This window comes from Apis mellifera, linkage group LG1, assembly GCF_003254395.2.
Source record: "Apis mellifera strain DH4 linkage group LG1, Amel_HAv3.1, whole genome shotgun sequence".
NCBI classification, from domain to species: Eukaryota; Metazoa; Arthropoda; class Insecta; order Hymenoptera; family Apidae; genus Apis; species Apis mellifera.
In genome coordinates this window covers 23,487,275-23,500,629 of record NC_037638.1, presented here as the reverse complement: position 1 = coordinate 23,500,629, position 13,355 = coordinate 23,487,275, and the positions used below count along the sequence as shown (strand labels likewise).

Here is a 13,355-nt window from a genome sequence, read left to right as displayed (position 1 = left end):
AAGTTAAATTTATTATATACTCGCGCGAGTATATAATATGCAATACAACCATCGAAACGTTCCTTCTTTTTTTTTTTTTTTTCTTCTTTTTTCACGTCAACGACATCACGTCGCGTCGCGAGAACACGGCGTTTCGCATTCAAACCGTATACGCGGCATTTTTATCTAACCCGTGAGGATGTCTCGCGGCAAGAAAAGCGGGAATTACGTATGTGATACGCGTGGGTCGGTGTAAATCAAGGGGAACGATAGCTATCGATCGTCCACGTTCGCTCGACAGTCGCATCCTTGGTATCCTTTTCATGCACGGAAACGCGCGAAAACTCTAACCACGGAACACGCCCCTTTCTTCGTTTGTCGCGGTTTCGGTGCTATTTAGCCACGTCGTCAAATGACGGACGCCGCGTCTGTGAATCGAGCCTTCAACGACGCGGATTGAAAAGCAATTCGAATTCCGCCCCAGGAAATATCATTTTTTTCTTTTTTTCTTTTTTTACAACTCGTTTAGTTAGAGTCAGACGTAGCTATATTTACGAGACGTTGAATTTGCATACTCGTGTTGCATTGCATTATCGCGCTCGAGATACTAGGATACCAGGAGTGGAGAAATTAAACCAAACAATTCTCTTACTTCTGTTCGATTATACGAATATATCTGTTTCGAAAGGAGAAAAGTATAAATAAAAGTGAAATAATTATTTGAATTTTTCCATCAATGGAGCGGATCTCATCCCACGTTCTCGTTAAATCGGACGATCGATGTTCCATTCTATTTTGATCTAATGAAATTGCAACTTCATATCGCTGACATTTCGCTGAAATTTAGCGCGCGTCCTCTGCCGATCAGGGAACAATTATGCGAAATTCAGTTCATTATCCGTCGATCGGGGAATAATAAAACGATTATAATTGAACAATGAGTAGGATACTTGGCGGTGGAGACGATTAGATTAATTATCTGTCTTTCGAGAGATCGTTACTTGTTATTATAGAACGGAGAAGAATTTATTTTTGAGAGATATATAAACGAATTCGTCGTTTCTTCTTTATTCTATTCTTATTATTAACACGCGGATCAGGTATATTTCTTCGGTATATAATTCAAGGCTTTGCAAAGGACGATGAGAAACAAAGGTGGACAAAGGTGGTTAAACGATGCTACGTGTAATGGATTAATAATCGGAACCCTTGGCGTAAATAAGTTTCATGCAATGAGCTGTAATCGCGCTTTGATGACGGGTCCATTGAACACAGTATCATGTATAGTATTATATACCAATATATATTATCGATAAAGTCATAGTGATTCTGTTACATCGGGGGGGATCTAATCATCGCGATGACAATGAGAAGGAGCACGTTGCCACGAATAAATTAATTACATTTCGATTGATTCACGCTTGAAAGCGTGCTCTTTGATGTTACGAATTAATTTATTAGGTAATTACGATTAGCTCGTATGAAAAATATCTTATTTAAATATCATCCGAAACGAAGGATCAAAATATATCTAAAATTTTTAAACGTTTAAATCGAGCGAATCGTGCCGATAATTATTTTTCAATGCTGCGATAAAAAACAAACAAATAAATAAATAAATAAAGAGCTTAAGCAAGCGGGCGATACGCCAATTCGAGTAAAACGTTGAATATTACTTTGATCGCACAAAGAATCACAAATTGTGTTACGAAAATTGATTTTACGTATATATTATGTATCGTGTTATATTACGAAACGATTTGCATCGGAACAATAGACTCGTTTATTTTGAAGAGGAATTAATACAAAGAAAAATAATGCATAACACCGATCAAATAATTCAATTAATCGATAAATACCTAGTAATTAAATAATCGAATCATAATTTGTATCTCTCTACTCTCGTTCGTTTATAACGATTAAAATAAAACGAGAGAAAAACAGACAGCGACTCTATTCTTCAAGATAAAATTCTCCGGTTTCCAATTTTATCGATATCAACTTATTAAGCGTATATCTTAAAAAAAAAAAGAAAAATTAATCAATTGATAATGGAAACCAATTTGCACCGCGTAATCGAATCTTTGAAATTGAGAAAAAAAATAAGAACAAGAGGGGTGGATGTGAATTAAATAACTCGACGGTAATAAGGAGTCAAGAGTTGATGGGTTGGCGTTACGTTTCTCTAAGCGTTCGTAATAAGAAGCTTAATGGGAACCGGTACTATAACGATGATAACAATCATCATAACCGTAACAAGCATAATAACCATAATGACCAGCAGGATGCGATAATACGTCGGCGTTGCAGGATTCGGTGGGTCAGGATGAAATTTGTAGCTTCGAAATGCGAGACCGTGTCTGCGCGTCTATCCTGCCATAATTCCGCGTCCAGAATCAGCGTGGACCCACTTCGTTGACCGATGTTAATTCACTACGAGCTTCTTCGCTCGCTCTCCTCTCGACTCGAATCTTCGCCTTGTTTTCAATCGTCCGGATTAAACGGGGGAGGAAGAGATTAAATTATCCATGGAATGGTTAATGGTTCTTTAGTTGGTTCAAACTCTAATAATTTTGAGGTTATGCCGTGAAGTTAGCAGGCGTTGAGGTTAGATTATGGAGAGAAAATTTGTCATGGATGTCTACTGAAAGTCGTGTGTCGTGGTTAAGCATTGTTGCTTGACAATGGACCCTATTCCCCTGACGTATACCAAGATTTAGAATGTAATTCTAGCTCACATTGGGATAATAGTCGACGAAATCGATCGTGCGAATAATCGTTTTAATCTGAAATAAAAATCTCGATCATTTTCCATTTTTTTTTTCCTCTCTCACAATAGGATTCTTCTTCAACCGATTCAGATACGAAAGAAAATGTTCGACGAAATCTTTGTAAATCCTTTTATTGACCGGGGCGAAGAAGAGGAAGTGTCGTGTATCGCCAGAAGCAATATCGCGACGCGAAGAGCGAAGGAACATCCTTGGAGGCGAGGCGATGATCGATCACCTTGCGGATCGATCGGGCTCGCGTGTATCGCTAGGCTGTTCGATTGTAAGGGACAGCGGATAGGGAAACTTATCTATCCCGGGCATGGGACACAGGACAAAGGATAATAAATGGCCGTGGCTGGCTGCTTGAGCATTCGAAAAGGTAAACGGCGGCGGAGTTGCGCTTTGAGGATGAACCGACTTTAAATCACGCTCGCTACCACCACCGATGTAGATGTAGCTTTAGAGGCGGAGAAACCGCTCTCCCCATTCCTTGCATCTCGAGATATCTCTATTTCCGTTGATAGGCGACGCGGCGCGCGTCCAAGTAATATCTGTCCTCGGAGACGAGTGTTCGACGGTTTCGACTACCATCGGCGAGAAAACCGATTCAATCGTCGGCCGAGGATCGTCGATGATGACCGGCTATTTTTACACGTGGATGGTTATAATTTAAAGATTCGCTTTAAAACGATCCCTTGAAAATTTATGGTTATGCGCGTTGCTTTTAAGCGATCTCTGCATTATCTTTCTCTTTAGAAAAACATCGAATTTTCACGGTATTTTGGAGTAGAGCTTATTATATGCGGATAGCGAAATGGAGCGAAGAGAGGAAAAGGAAATGACAATAAATAAAGAGGACAAAAGAAAGGAATAATTTTTTGAAAAATTTTCTAGAATTAATCATGACTCTTGTACATGTAAAATTCCATTCTTTCAAAACAGTTTATATTTTTTTAAGGGCCAATGTTAATTTTTATCTTCGAAACGCAATGATTGTTCCTCCCCTCCTCTCCCATATGATATAAAAACGTTCCACATAAATTGCCTTCGTTTTCAAACCAATAATTCGATGTGCAAGATATACGACAATTTTTTTCCACTCCCGGATACATATAGAGCGTTCTATAAATCTCAGTATTTCTGATAAACGTCGATGGACGTCGTGATATTAAACGTTCGTAGCGCGATGGTAATAAAAAATTCTTGGTCGAACAGCATGCAAAAAAAAAAAAAAAGAAAGAAAGAAAGAAAGGTCGGGGGCGATCGATCGATTCGAGAGATTCATAAAGTGAACCGAGTATTCCTTGTGTCCAGGATTTACACAGCGTCGATCTCGAGGAATTCAAGCACGGCGGGACCAATATCACTGCCTTTCGATTAGTGGACCCGGAGAAACAGGATATACAAAAAGTCGTGCAAGATTGGATCTACGGGGAGAAGCGTTATAATCGTGAGCTCGATATGGGGCAGAGCTCCAACAAGGTAGGATGAAATATTATATACATGTACGTCGCTTCGTATTACGTATTAATTAGACGCACAGTCGTTGCGATTAACCGTGTTACTGATTTTCGAATATTCCACGTGTATCGTATTCCACCCGGCTCCCTCTCGAATTCGCGTTACAACTAATTCCCATGGTTATTCAATTTTTATCAAATCAGTTTCTATCATTAATTTATTACTTCCCATTAGTCGAATTGTTGAAATATGACGTTAGTAATTATATATAAACGATCTACTCTTTTCGATATAATATACGTACGTATTATATCTATTTGAATCCAATAATGATTTAATTAATTACGTTTGCAGATCTGAGCTTCTTTAATCACGTACACGATTGATCGTGTAAAAATGAAGAAGGTGTTTAAAAAATTTCTCATTAAATATAATCTATAATCCCGACATTAATGATTCTTTATTAACAATATTGGACGCATATAGAATTGGATTTCAATCGTTCTTCCTACTTTAAAAATTCGTTTGAAATAATAAATTGTAATAAATAATAAAAAATTCATATTTTCTCCTTATTCGAGCACTCCCTTATTAATTTTCCGTTTGCTTTCAAGGCGCAATGTTATCAGATCGATTTTAACTCCCTCTCAAACGTGAACATTAACAGAAGCGCGGAGATTCGACATTGTCGGGGGAGGAGGAGGAGAAGGGAGAGGGGTTTGTTTGTTTTCCCCGCGGAAGCGCAAAATTTGCACGCGTGCAAACTTAATTAGCGTCGCGACACGTCGTCAACGCGAAGGATTTTAACAGTTACAGGGTTGCGGTGTCGATGTAATTTTCTCGTTGAACGAGCCTGCTCGAACTCATCAGGCCCGCCCGTATGCATGCAAATGAGAAGATCGCGAATCGAAACTGCCGCTGCCCGCTTTACATCAGACCTATATAATACCTCTGTAATAACTCTCTCTCTAATTTTGCATTCTTCGCGTAAACCACCTTTGACAGCAGCATCGATCCTTCTTCTTCGAGACGGGCCCCACATCTTCTCTTCCTCCTCCTCCTCTCCACCTCGCTCACATTTGACCGAGAATAAGTCGATTGGATCTTTCGAATATATATATATATGTATTGTAATACGATATTACGCGTTGAAAGGTTGGCGTCGTGGGAAATTGAGTTTCTCGTAAAGTGTACAAGGGGATGTTGTACAAGAAGAGTGGAAGTATCGGTAAGATGAAATGACAATTGAATTTTCGAATTCGATTCTTTATCGTCGGAAGAATAAGTGGTAAGAAGACTTTCTTCTCCTTGAGAAATTGCGATAATTCTATCGAGAGGGATTTAGCGATTCATTCTTCGTTTATTTTATTTTTTCGTTAGTAACGACGAAGAAAAATTTCTTTTTTTATGTAGGAAATTGCAAAAATGCAATAAAATTTTTATATTCGACGTATACGAAATACTTTATAATTTGAAAATGAAAAATTAAGGAAAAAAGAATAAAGCGTTGCTTCTGTGGACCAAATTCCAAATTCTAGTAACCAATTGCAGTACTCGATTGATCGTGAGAGTTTCGCTGCGGAAATTGCCTATGCAATTTACCTACTTCCTCTTAATGTGTTCCTCACTCTGCCACATATAAATCCGCTAACGAAATGACATCGTATTACGCGTACGTGTGCGAATGTGTAATATATATATATATACATATACATATACGTATGTACACATGCGCTTGTACTCCCATTAGATAGCCCCTATTTTCTCTGTTTGCTTCGATTGGTGAAATGCGACGAGGAGAATTACTAAAATCGATCGATGATACAATTGTCCGTGAAAGAATGGTGGCTCCCCTATTCGACATTTTATTTCACATTTTATCGAGAGAATTTTCTACTTCGTAAAAAAAAAAAGAAAAAAAATAAAAAAACATTTTAAAATTTGTCCTTTATATACATATAAAAGAGATATTTTACCCGTTGTTTTATTCGATGATAAAAATTTCTTTCGAGACAATTCTTCTCGTAAAAACATAAATAAAAATTTAATAGTTCACACTTATATCCTCTTTCATCGCTTTCCAACTATAAATAAAATTTCTCTCTAACTTTTTTTTTAACCAATTATATAAATTGATAAATATAATAAATTATATTATTCCAGTTTTAAATTATATTATTCCCTTCCATACGAGTTTCATTTTCGTCGCAACCCACAGGATATTTCTTCTTCCAACTATCAGGCGCGGAACGCAAACAAGTTCCGGATTACGCAGTTAATTGGCGGTTGTTCGGACGAATCGTGAGCCGGCATCACGAAGGCAGATTATATCATTGCGCGCATCTGGCATGAACCGCGGAAAAGTTGAGCAGCGGATTTGGACGTTCGGCATCCCGGTGGGAAGCAACATCTGTCGCGAGCAACGCCAACGTTCCACCACCTTAAAAAGGTTAAATTGCATCGGCGCTCTCGCACGTTCTCGCAAACTTCCAAGCCAAACTTTTTTTCTTTTTTTTTTTTTGCAACCGAGTCTAGATACACCGAGGCGGATTTGATGCAACGATCTTAACGTTTCTCTTCGAAATCTAATTTTGTTCACACGTCACTTCGAGCTTCGCAATTAAGGAAAATAGGATTTTATCCAAACTTACAAATTTTATCACTTTATATCTATATAAAACAATATATATAAATTTTTCTTCGATTGAAAGATTCGATAACGATATCTCGCGATCACGAAACGAGAAGAGAAGATACGTGTATATTTCCGTAGATGAAGTTAAATCTTATCCAAAATTATGGAAAAACAAAAATTTCGTATATATATAAATAAATCACTCTTTGTTCAATTAGACGAATACCCCGAAGGTATCCCAACTCGATAGGGAGGGGTCCCTTTTGGATAAGGCCGGGCATCGGCGATGGAAACGCGGAAAATAAGATCACACAGGTTCACCTATGAAAGCGCAAACAATTGAACGAGATCACCGGAGCCTGGCTGCTAGTGTGAGAGAGGGGTTAAATAATGGAGGCTCTCTGGAACCGCTGGAAGGCACCCCGGGGGATTCTAAGGTTGCCGAGCTTTATATCTTTTTACCTACGGCCTTTCTGCCTTTTCCTATACCCTCCATTCATTTCTTTCCCCCGTGGAGGCACGTTTGTTTGATCCCTGACCCGTTCATAACGCGAAGAAAACGACCCCCCACGGAAGTCTCTAGTCACCGATGGCCGCGCACTTGAGGATGCCCTTTTTCTCTCCCTTCTCCCTTTCTCTTTTCTTCTTCCTTTCTTTTTGTCTCCAAACGTCCAAAACTTCGTTAAAAAATTTCGGCAATCGCTCCTTCCTCGAAGAGGACAATCTCGTTTTCGACGAGTGAATCGGGTTTATTCTCCTTTCTCGAAAAGGAATCGTCCTTTTGTCAACGGGACAGCGGTAGATATCGATTCATGCCACGCACCCGGAAGCCGCGATAAAAAGACCCCACGTCGCGGTCACTTACAAAGACTTCTTCTTCTTCTTATGGGAAAAGGCAATCGAAGGCTGGGTATTCTTCCTCGAAAGAATTTATTACGGGTCGCGTTTAGCGGGATGGAAGAGAAATAGGGTAATTTTTTTCGAAGATAGAGATATAAGAAGTCGTTCTTTGCTCTTCCAAAATCAATTCAATTTTCTTATTAATTTTAATTTCTAGGTTTCGACGGATTTTGTTCTCTTTTTGTATCAAATTTTAATGGAGAGGAGATCCAGTTTCTTTAAGTATGGATTTTCTATATCTCTCCTTCAATCGCACAAGAGGAGAGAAAGAACGTCGATCAACACTCATCAACTGTTCGACTCCGCTCGAGAATCGTTGCGATTGAAATTCATCGTTGCGAGAAAAGAGGAAATAATTTGCACCGGCCCGACATCTCGTCCATTATTGCTGGCAAGAGGGCCAGGCCGCCGTGGAAAACTCCGCGAAAAAGGATGTTCAAGGGGAAGTCCTCGGACGAACTTGTCTCGGGTTAAAGAGCTACTCCTCATAACTGGACTGATTTATTCATTGAACATTCGAGAAAGTTGCCGCTCGTGGAGAGAGTTCCACCCGTGACGAGAGAGAACCAAAGAAGTTTGTATTCTTTCCACGTACAATTAACCCGATTTATCTCGCGAGAGAGATCCTTTCCACGCTGCCTCTGATTTAAAGATCCGTTCGAAAAAACGAGAAAAAGAAAGAAGAAGTAGAAGAAGAAGAAGAAGAAGAAGAAAAAGTGAAAGAATGATAATAAGAAGAAAATATAATAAAAAAAACCGTTCTAATTTCACGATTCGAAGAGGATTCGAAGAGGATTTCGATCGGCGTGGAGAAACAGGGCGAATGGTTCGGCGAATACGAAATCGCGATTATTGTTCGCTGTAATTCAGTTCAATTACACGGTAACAGAAAGTTGTTACTCGTGAGACTAAGGGAGGAGGAGAGAGAGGAAGAGAGAGAAGGGTGGAAATGGATCGAGAGAAGGATAGATGGAAGAGGATCGGAGATCGTGGATGAAAAGGAGCAACGAAGGTTGCTGCAGCGAAAGGGGGGGAGGGGGGAGAGAGGGTATTAGCGATTCCGTACGAGTCGCCGGCTAGGCGAGCGCCGACGAGTATGTAAATACGTGCACATGGATGCGGGAAAATTGAGCGGATGTGAGTAAATGATGGTACGTGACCGATCTTGGAGCGTCGAAAGAGGAGAGATCGCGGTTGGAAGGAGGCGGACGCTTGCTTGGTAACCAGTTACGATACTTTGTCGAATAAAAGGAAAACAATTTTCTTTCGGAAAAGTAGAAATTGTTTTTGAACTCGTATATATTTCAACCCTTTCATCGGGATAAGTCGATCCATCTCGACGAAATAATTGAATAGTCTCGGAAAATTAATTCGCGAGAATTGTTTCTCGCATTGTAATTATTTTGCGAATGTATAATTCAATGACCAGAGAGTCGAGATAAGTATCGTTGAAAATTAATCGGGTAGAGGCTGTTCGCGCTCGCGATACTGTTGTGGTGATACTCGATAAGCGTATGTAGAATGCTCTTCGACAGATATCGTAACAAGTGGTGTATTTTCTTAACGATAAGTGTATTACAAGTGGGATACGCGTGTCTGTACGAGAGCTGGGTCTCTCGTAATGTAGATGATCGTGTCAGATACGTTGTTACAAAGAAACTATCCATTTGTTGTATCAGACGATCAAGGTATCACGAAGTATCGTTCCTAGCGAAGTTTTAATTAGATTTTTCCTTAATTTTTAATAAAAGATCCTCAAGTTCGAGGAAATCCCTCGAAATTGGTTAATATCGTACAAAAATTCGATGATAATCAGAGATAAATCGTAAATTTTCTCGATCGTAAAATAATGCTGGACTGAGTCAATCGTGTCTGAAATATATTATCCTTCGATTTAAAGTCACGTTACATTTCTACTAGGCTAGGATAGATTAATATATATATACAGTTTAAACATCAAAAGCAGCCATCTAGCATCATCCTAGAATTTTTTTATTTGGTTTAATGGGGTTCAGTGACCGTTAATAACGAAAGATTTTCTCCGAATACATGGCATAAATCTCGAGGCCACTTATGCTCGCGAACAAAGACGGATCTGGAAAAGTTGATCGGAATTTAGATCGCTCGATCGATAAAAAAGAAGCTGCCAGAGTGACGGCGTAGGCCAACCGATTGAACCGAATGGAATCCGATAATAAGCAATCCGCGTGCATTTCGTGCGTGTATTGTTTCGATAAAAATCCTCGTCCCTTTTTATCGAACAATTCGTGGAAGCTTCCACGCCGGTTAGAGCTCGATTCACCCCTCGACACTATTCACCGATCGACGGTGTATCGACGCCCGCCAAATTCAATTTGCCCTTCGACTGTGTTCCGCGAATTTCCTTTATGACCATCGGTTATTGGTACTTTTGTGTAACGTCGATACTCGCTTGACAAAAGAACTTACCGATGTGGTAACTACACAGTTTTACAGTTTTAAGGTTCTTTCCATTTCCAACATTTTTGCATATTTTTATTACATTCGTCGTTCAAGTTAATCAAGGCTTATTTGACTTCGCCATGTTCTTCGCCAAGTCAAGTTGCTTGTCTTTTAGTCGATTGTGCTCGCAAGACGAGTTATTTAATTTGACGTCATGTTTAAATTCAAGCAACTCGTTCCTCGAAGCGGTACCTAACATGGTGTCAAAGGAAAATAGTAGTAGTTTGTAACAGTGTTTGTAATAATAAAGAAATAGCGAGTGTGTATAAAGTGTCTCGTAATAATATCGAAATAAAAATGATTGAATTAAGTATCGTAACAAAATGAATATTGTCAAAAAAAAAATAATAACAATTGATTTGATTTATTTGAATTCTGTCTCCTACAAATTATTAATTTCAAATGCAAATGTCGCATCAAATTGCAGCTCAACGACCATATATATAAATCGATGTCATTATAAATACATAATTTTTAGAAAGTTTCGATTTTCGCGTCTACTCGGATATCAGGGACGCCAATTTAACAAAATCGCATTAATTAATTAAATAGGATCGCGTGCACGTGACAATTGATCAGAGTATCTTGTCGAATTACTGATAAATTAGTACGCGCGTGTTGCTATCGACAATTCTAAGTACAGGCAGGAAATGTCTGTTATTCGTCGTATTTATCCCACGATTCGTGATCATTTTCCATGATAAACGTTCTCATTTGCCGCATTCTACTCACGATTACTCGCATCGAAAGGCAATTAATCCTCGATCGAATGCGCGAAAAACATTAACAATCGTTTATTTCTAACATTTTTTTCGATTTATTCCCAATGAAATATGTTTCTCATTCTTCAACATTATAAAAACTAGTGGTTAGTTTTGACGCGAAATTTTTTAACAATAGTATAATTGAACGAGAGAAAATGTCTTAACTGTTTTTTTACAATGATATAGATTTATTAAAGAAACAAATACAAATACTTTTTATAATTTTAAAATAATCGAATGGTTTTCGTAAAAAAATTAATATTTATTATGAATTTTTAGTTATAATTCTACAATAATAGTTGTGAAATTAAGATTTTGTATGCAATTTTTTTTAAAAATTAATATTTCGTATTTTATTATATTTGTTAATATTTTGTTTCATGTTTACGTGGAGCAGAACAACCTCACCTGCATAAAGGTAAGAATTATTAATCCATATTATACAGTAAGACTATAAATATCAAAAAAAAAGAAAGAAGAAAATAGTATAAATTTTCAACTTAGACTAATTTTCCCTTAACTATCAGATCACGTTGTACATGCGCGCGAAACAAATGTGATTTTCCAGATCTATTATAAAGATAAATGACTGTAGAATGGTCTCGTAAAATCCTGTGAAAATATTGCCTATATCCGAAACGGAGCGATAACGTGAAGTGGCTTTTTTAATTCACGCTTCGAGAAACAATTTAAATGCCATGGAAACAAAGACGAAAATTAAACGTTGATAAAGCTTATGAAATTGATCAAATTGAGAAATGTTTCCTGATTGTTCATTTTATTTCATCCTTAAGCTATTAAATTATTCCCTTTTATTATTTGTCTCAAAGACTGAAACTTGTCTTCTAGACTGAAACATCGTTAATGTACGACGCTGTGCACCTATTCGCGAAAGCGTTGCACGATTTGGATACGTCCCAGCAGATCGACATCAAGCCACTCTCGTGCGAGTCAACCGATACCTGGCCTCATGGGTATTCGCTCATCAATTATATGAAAATCGTAAGTATTTAAGCTACGTGTGACACATGAAAAGTCATCCACAGCATCGGCAAAGCTGAATCGCATCTACGAAAAATAGATTTAACGTGCGCGAGGAATCTTATTTTTCTCTTTCGTTCCAAAGGAAAATGGAGGAAAAATCTGTCGCGATATTCCCACGATTGTTCGACGAGAAAGGCGTTCAAAGAGCGTCTGCTTTATACGATGTCGCATGTGAAAAGGGGCGTGGGGGGAGAAAATTCCATCGGTGCCTTAATTCTATCGCGATATCGTTGGAAAAGATCCAATTGAAAACGGAGTGGAACGACGGTCCAGGAGAAACGATGTTCACGTCACGATGACGTTCCGATGGGAGCCTATGACGTAATTGGCGTAAAGAGAAAAAGAAAAAAGAAATGGTGCAATGGGACGAGGAAATTCTCAGATTAACTTGCTTGCTTTCGAACGTTGCAGCTATTTTTTTTTTTTTTTTTTTCCCTCCCTCCTTTCTCGCGGGCTTTGCGATAACACTCATCAAAACCATCGCATTATTCTCGCGGGGAATAATGAAATCTCGGTAAAATTTTCAAAATTGAAAAGTGCAATTTGCGACGAAATCACTTAATTTCGCGAAATTAGGGATAATTTGTCACGTTCAAGCCATTTTCGTGTAAATTGAGATTTTCACGTTCACCACTTATGACTTATTATCTCGTTTCTCGTATTTTATCGAAATCGGGATTTTTTTCAGCGGGGAAAAAAGTGAATTTATTCGAATTTATAATTGATACGTTAACCGGCTATTCTTTCTTTCTTTATATTATTCCACTAATTTAATTAACGTTTTTCGTTAGGATTTACCCCAATCAAAATATATTTCGAAACTATAATACATTTTTTACAATAACACAAGTAATATAAAATTAATTTAACAATAAAAATCGATGCTATTAAAAAATTCTCCCTTGCATAATTACATATTTTTCCCCCGACAACCACAAAAATATATTCGTCCGAATATAAAAAAATCATAAAGATCAATTCTAAAATCAATCACGCCCAAAAACCAAACCGATTCGAACCAAACCGCAATGCAAACATTGGGAGAAAAAAAGGAGAGAGAAAGAGAGAGAGAAAAAAAGAATCTTCCACCAATTTACTCTTTCCTATACCTCATACATATTCACTATTCTATAACACAGTAACCAATGCATTCTCCGTTATCATCCTCGCGATCTGAAACCGGTGAACCGCGACATCCTCGCCAACTATTTTCCGAAAAATGCATATCTGCTCGCACATGTATCTGGCATTAAAACGGAGAATATATATATATATATATATACACACGGTCAACACGTACAATCGAGACATCTTTTTCCC

The 13,355-nt window shown here is 38.1% G+C and overlaps 1 protein-coding gene and 1 long non-coding RNA gene across 5 annotated transcripts in view; one reads left to right on the top strand and one right to left on the bottom strand.

The window, feature by feature from the left end:
* The window catches only part of LOC102653941, an 84,384-nt gene that overhangs the window by 20,505 nt on the left and 50,524 nt on the right, over positions 1-13,355 (bottom strand). The gene's annotated exons all lie outside the window — the stretch shown is intronic.
* LOC408645 (glutamate receptor, ionotropic, kainate 2) overlaps positions 1-13,355 on the top strand; it is a 218,096-nt gene that overhangs the window by 182,696 nt on the left and 22,045 nt on the right. For all 4 annotated transcript variants that reach the window (XM_016910874.2, XM_006571433.3, XM_026446071.1 and 1 more), the window contains 3 exons: positions 4,065-4,232; positions 11,389-11,409; positions 11,841-11,993. In XM_016910874.2, the coding sequence (XP_016766363.1) occupies positions 4,065-4,232; positions 11,389-11,409; positions 11,841-11,993 (342 nt within the window). The remainder of the gene's footprint in view (positions 1-4,064; positions 4,233-11,388; positions 11,410-11,840; positions 11,994-13,355) is intronic.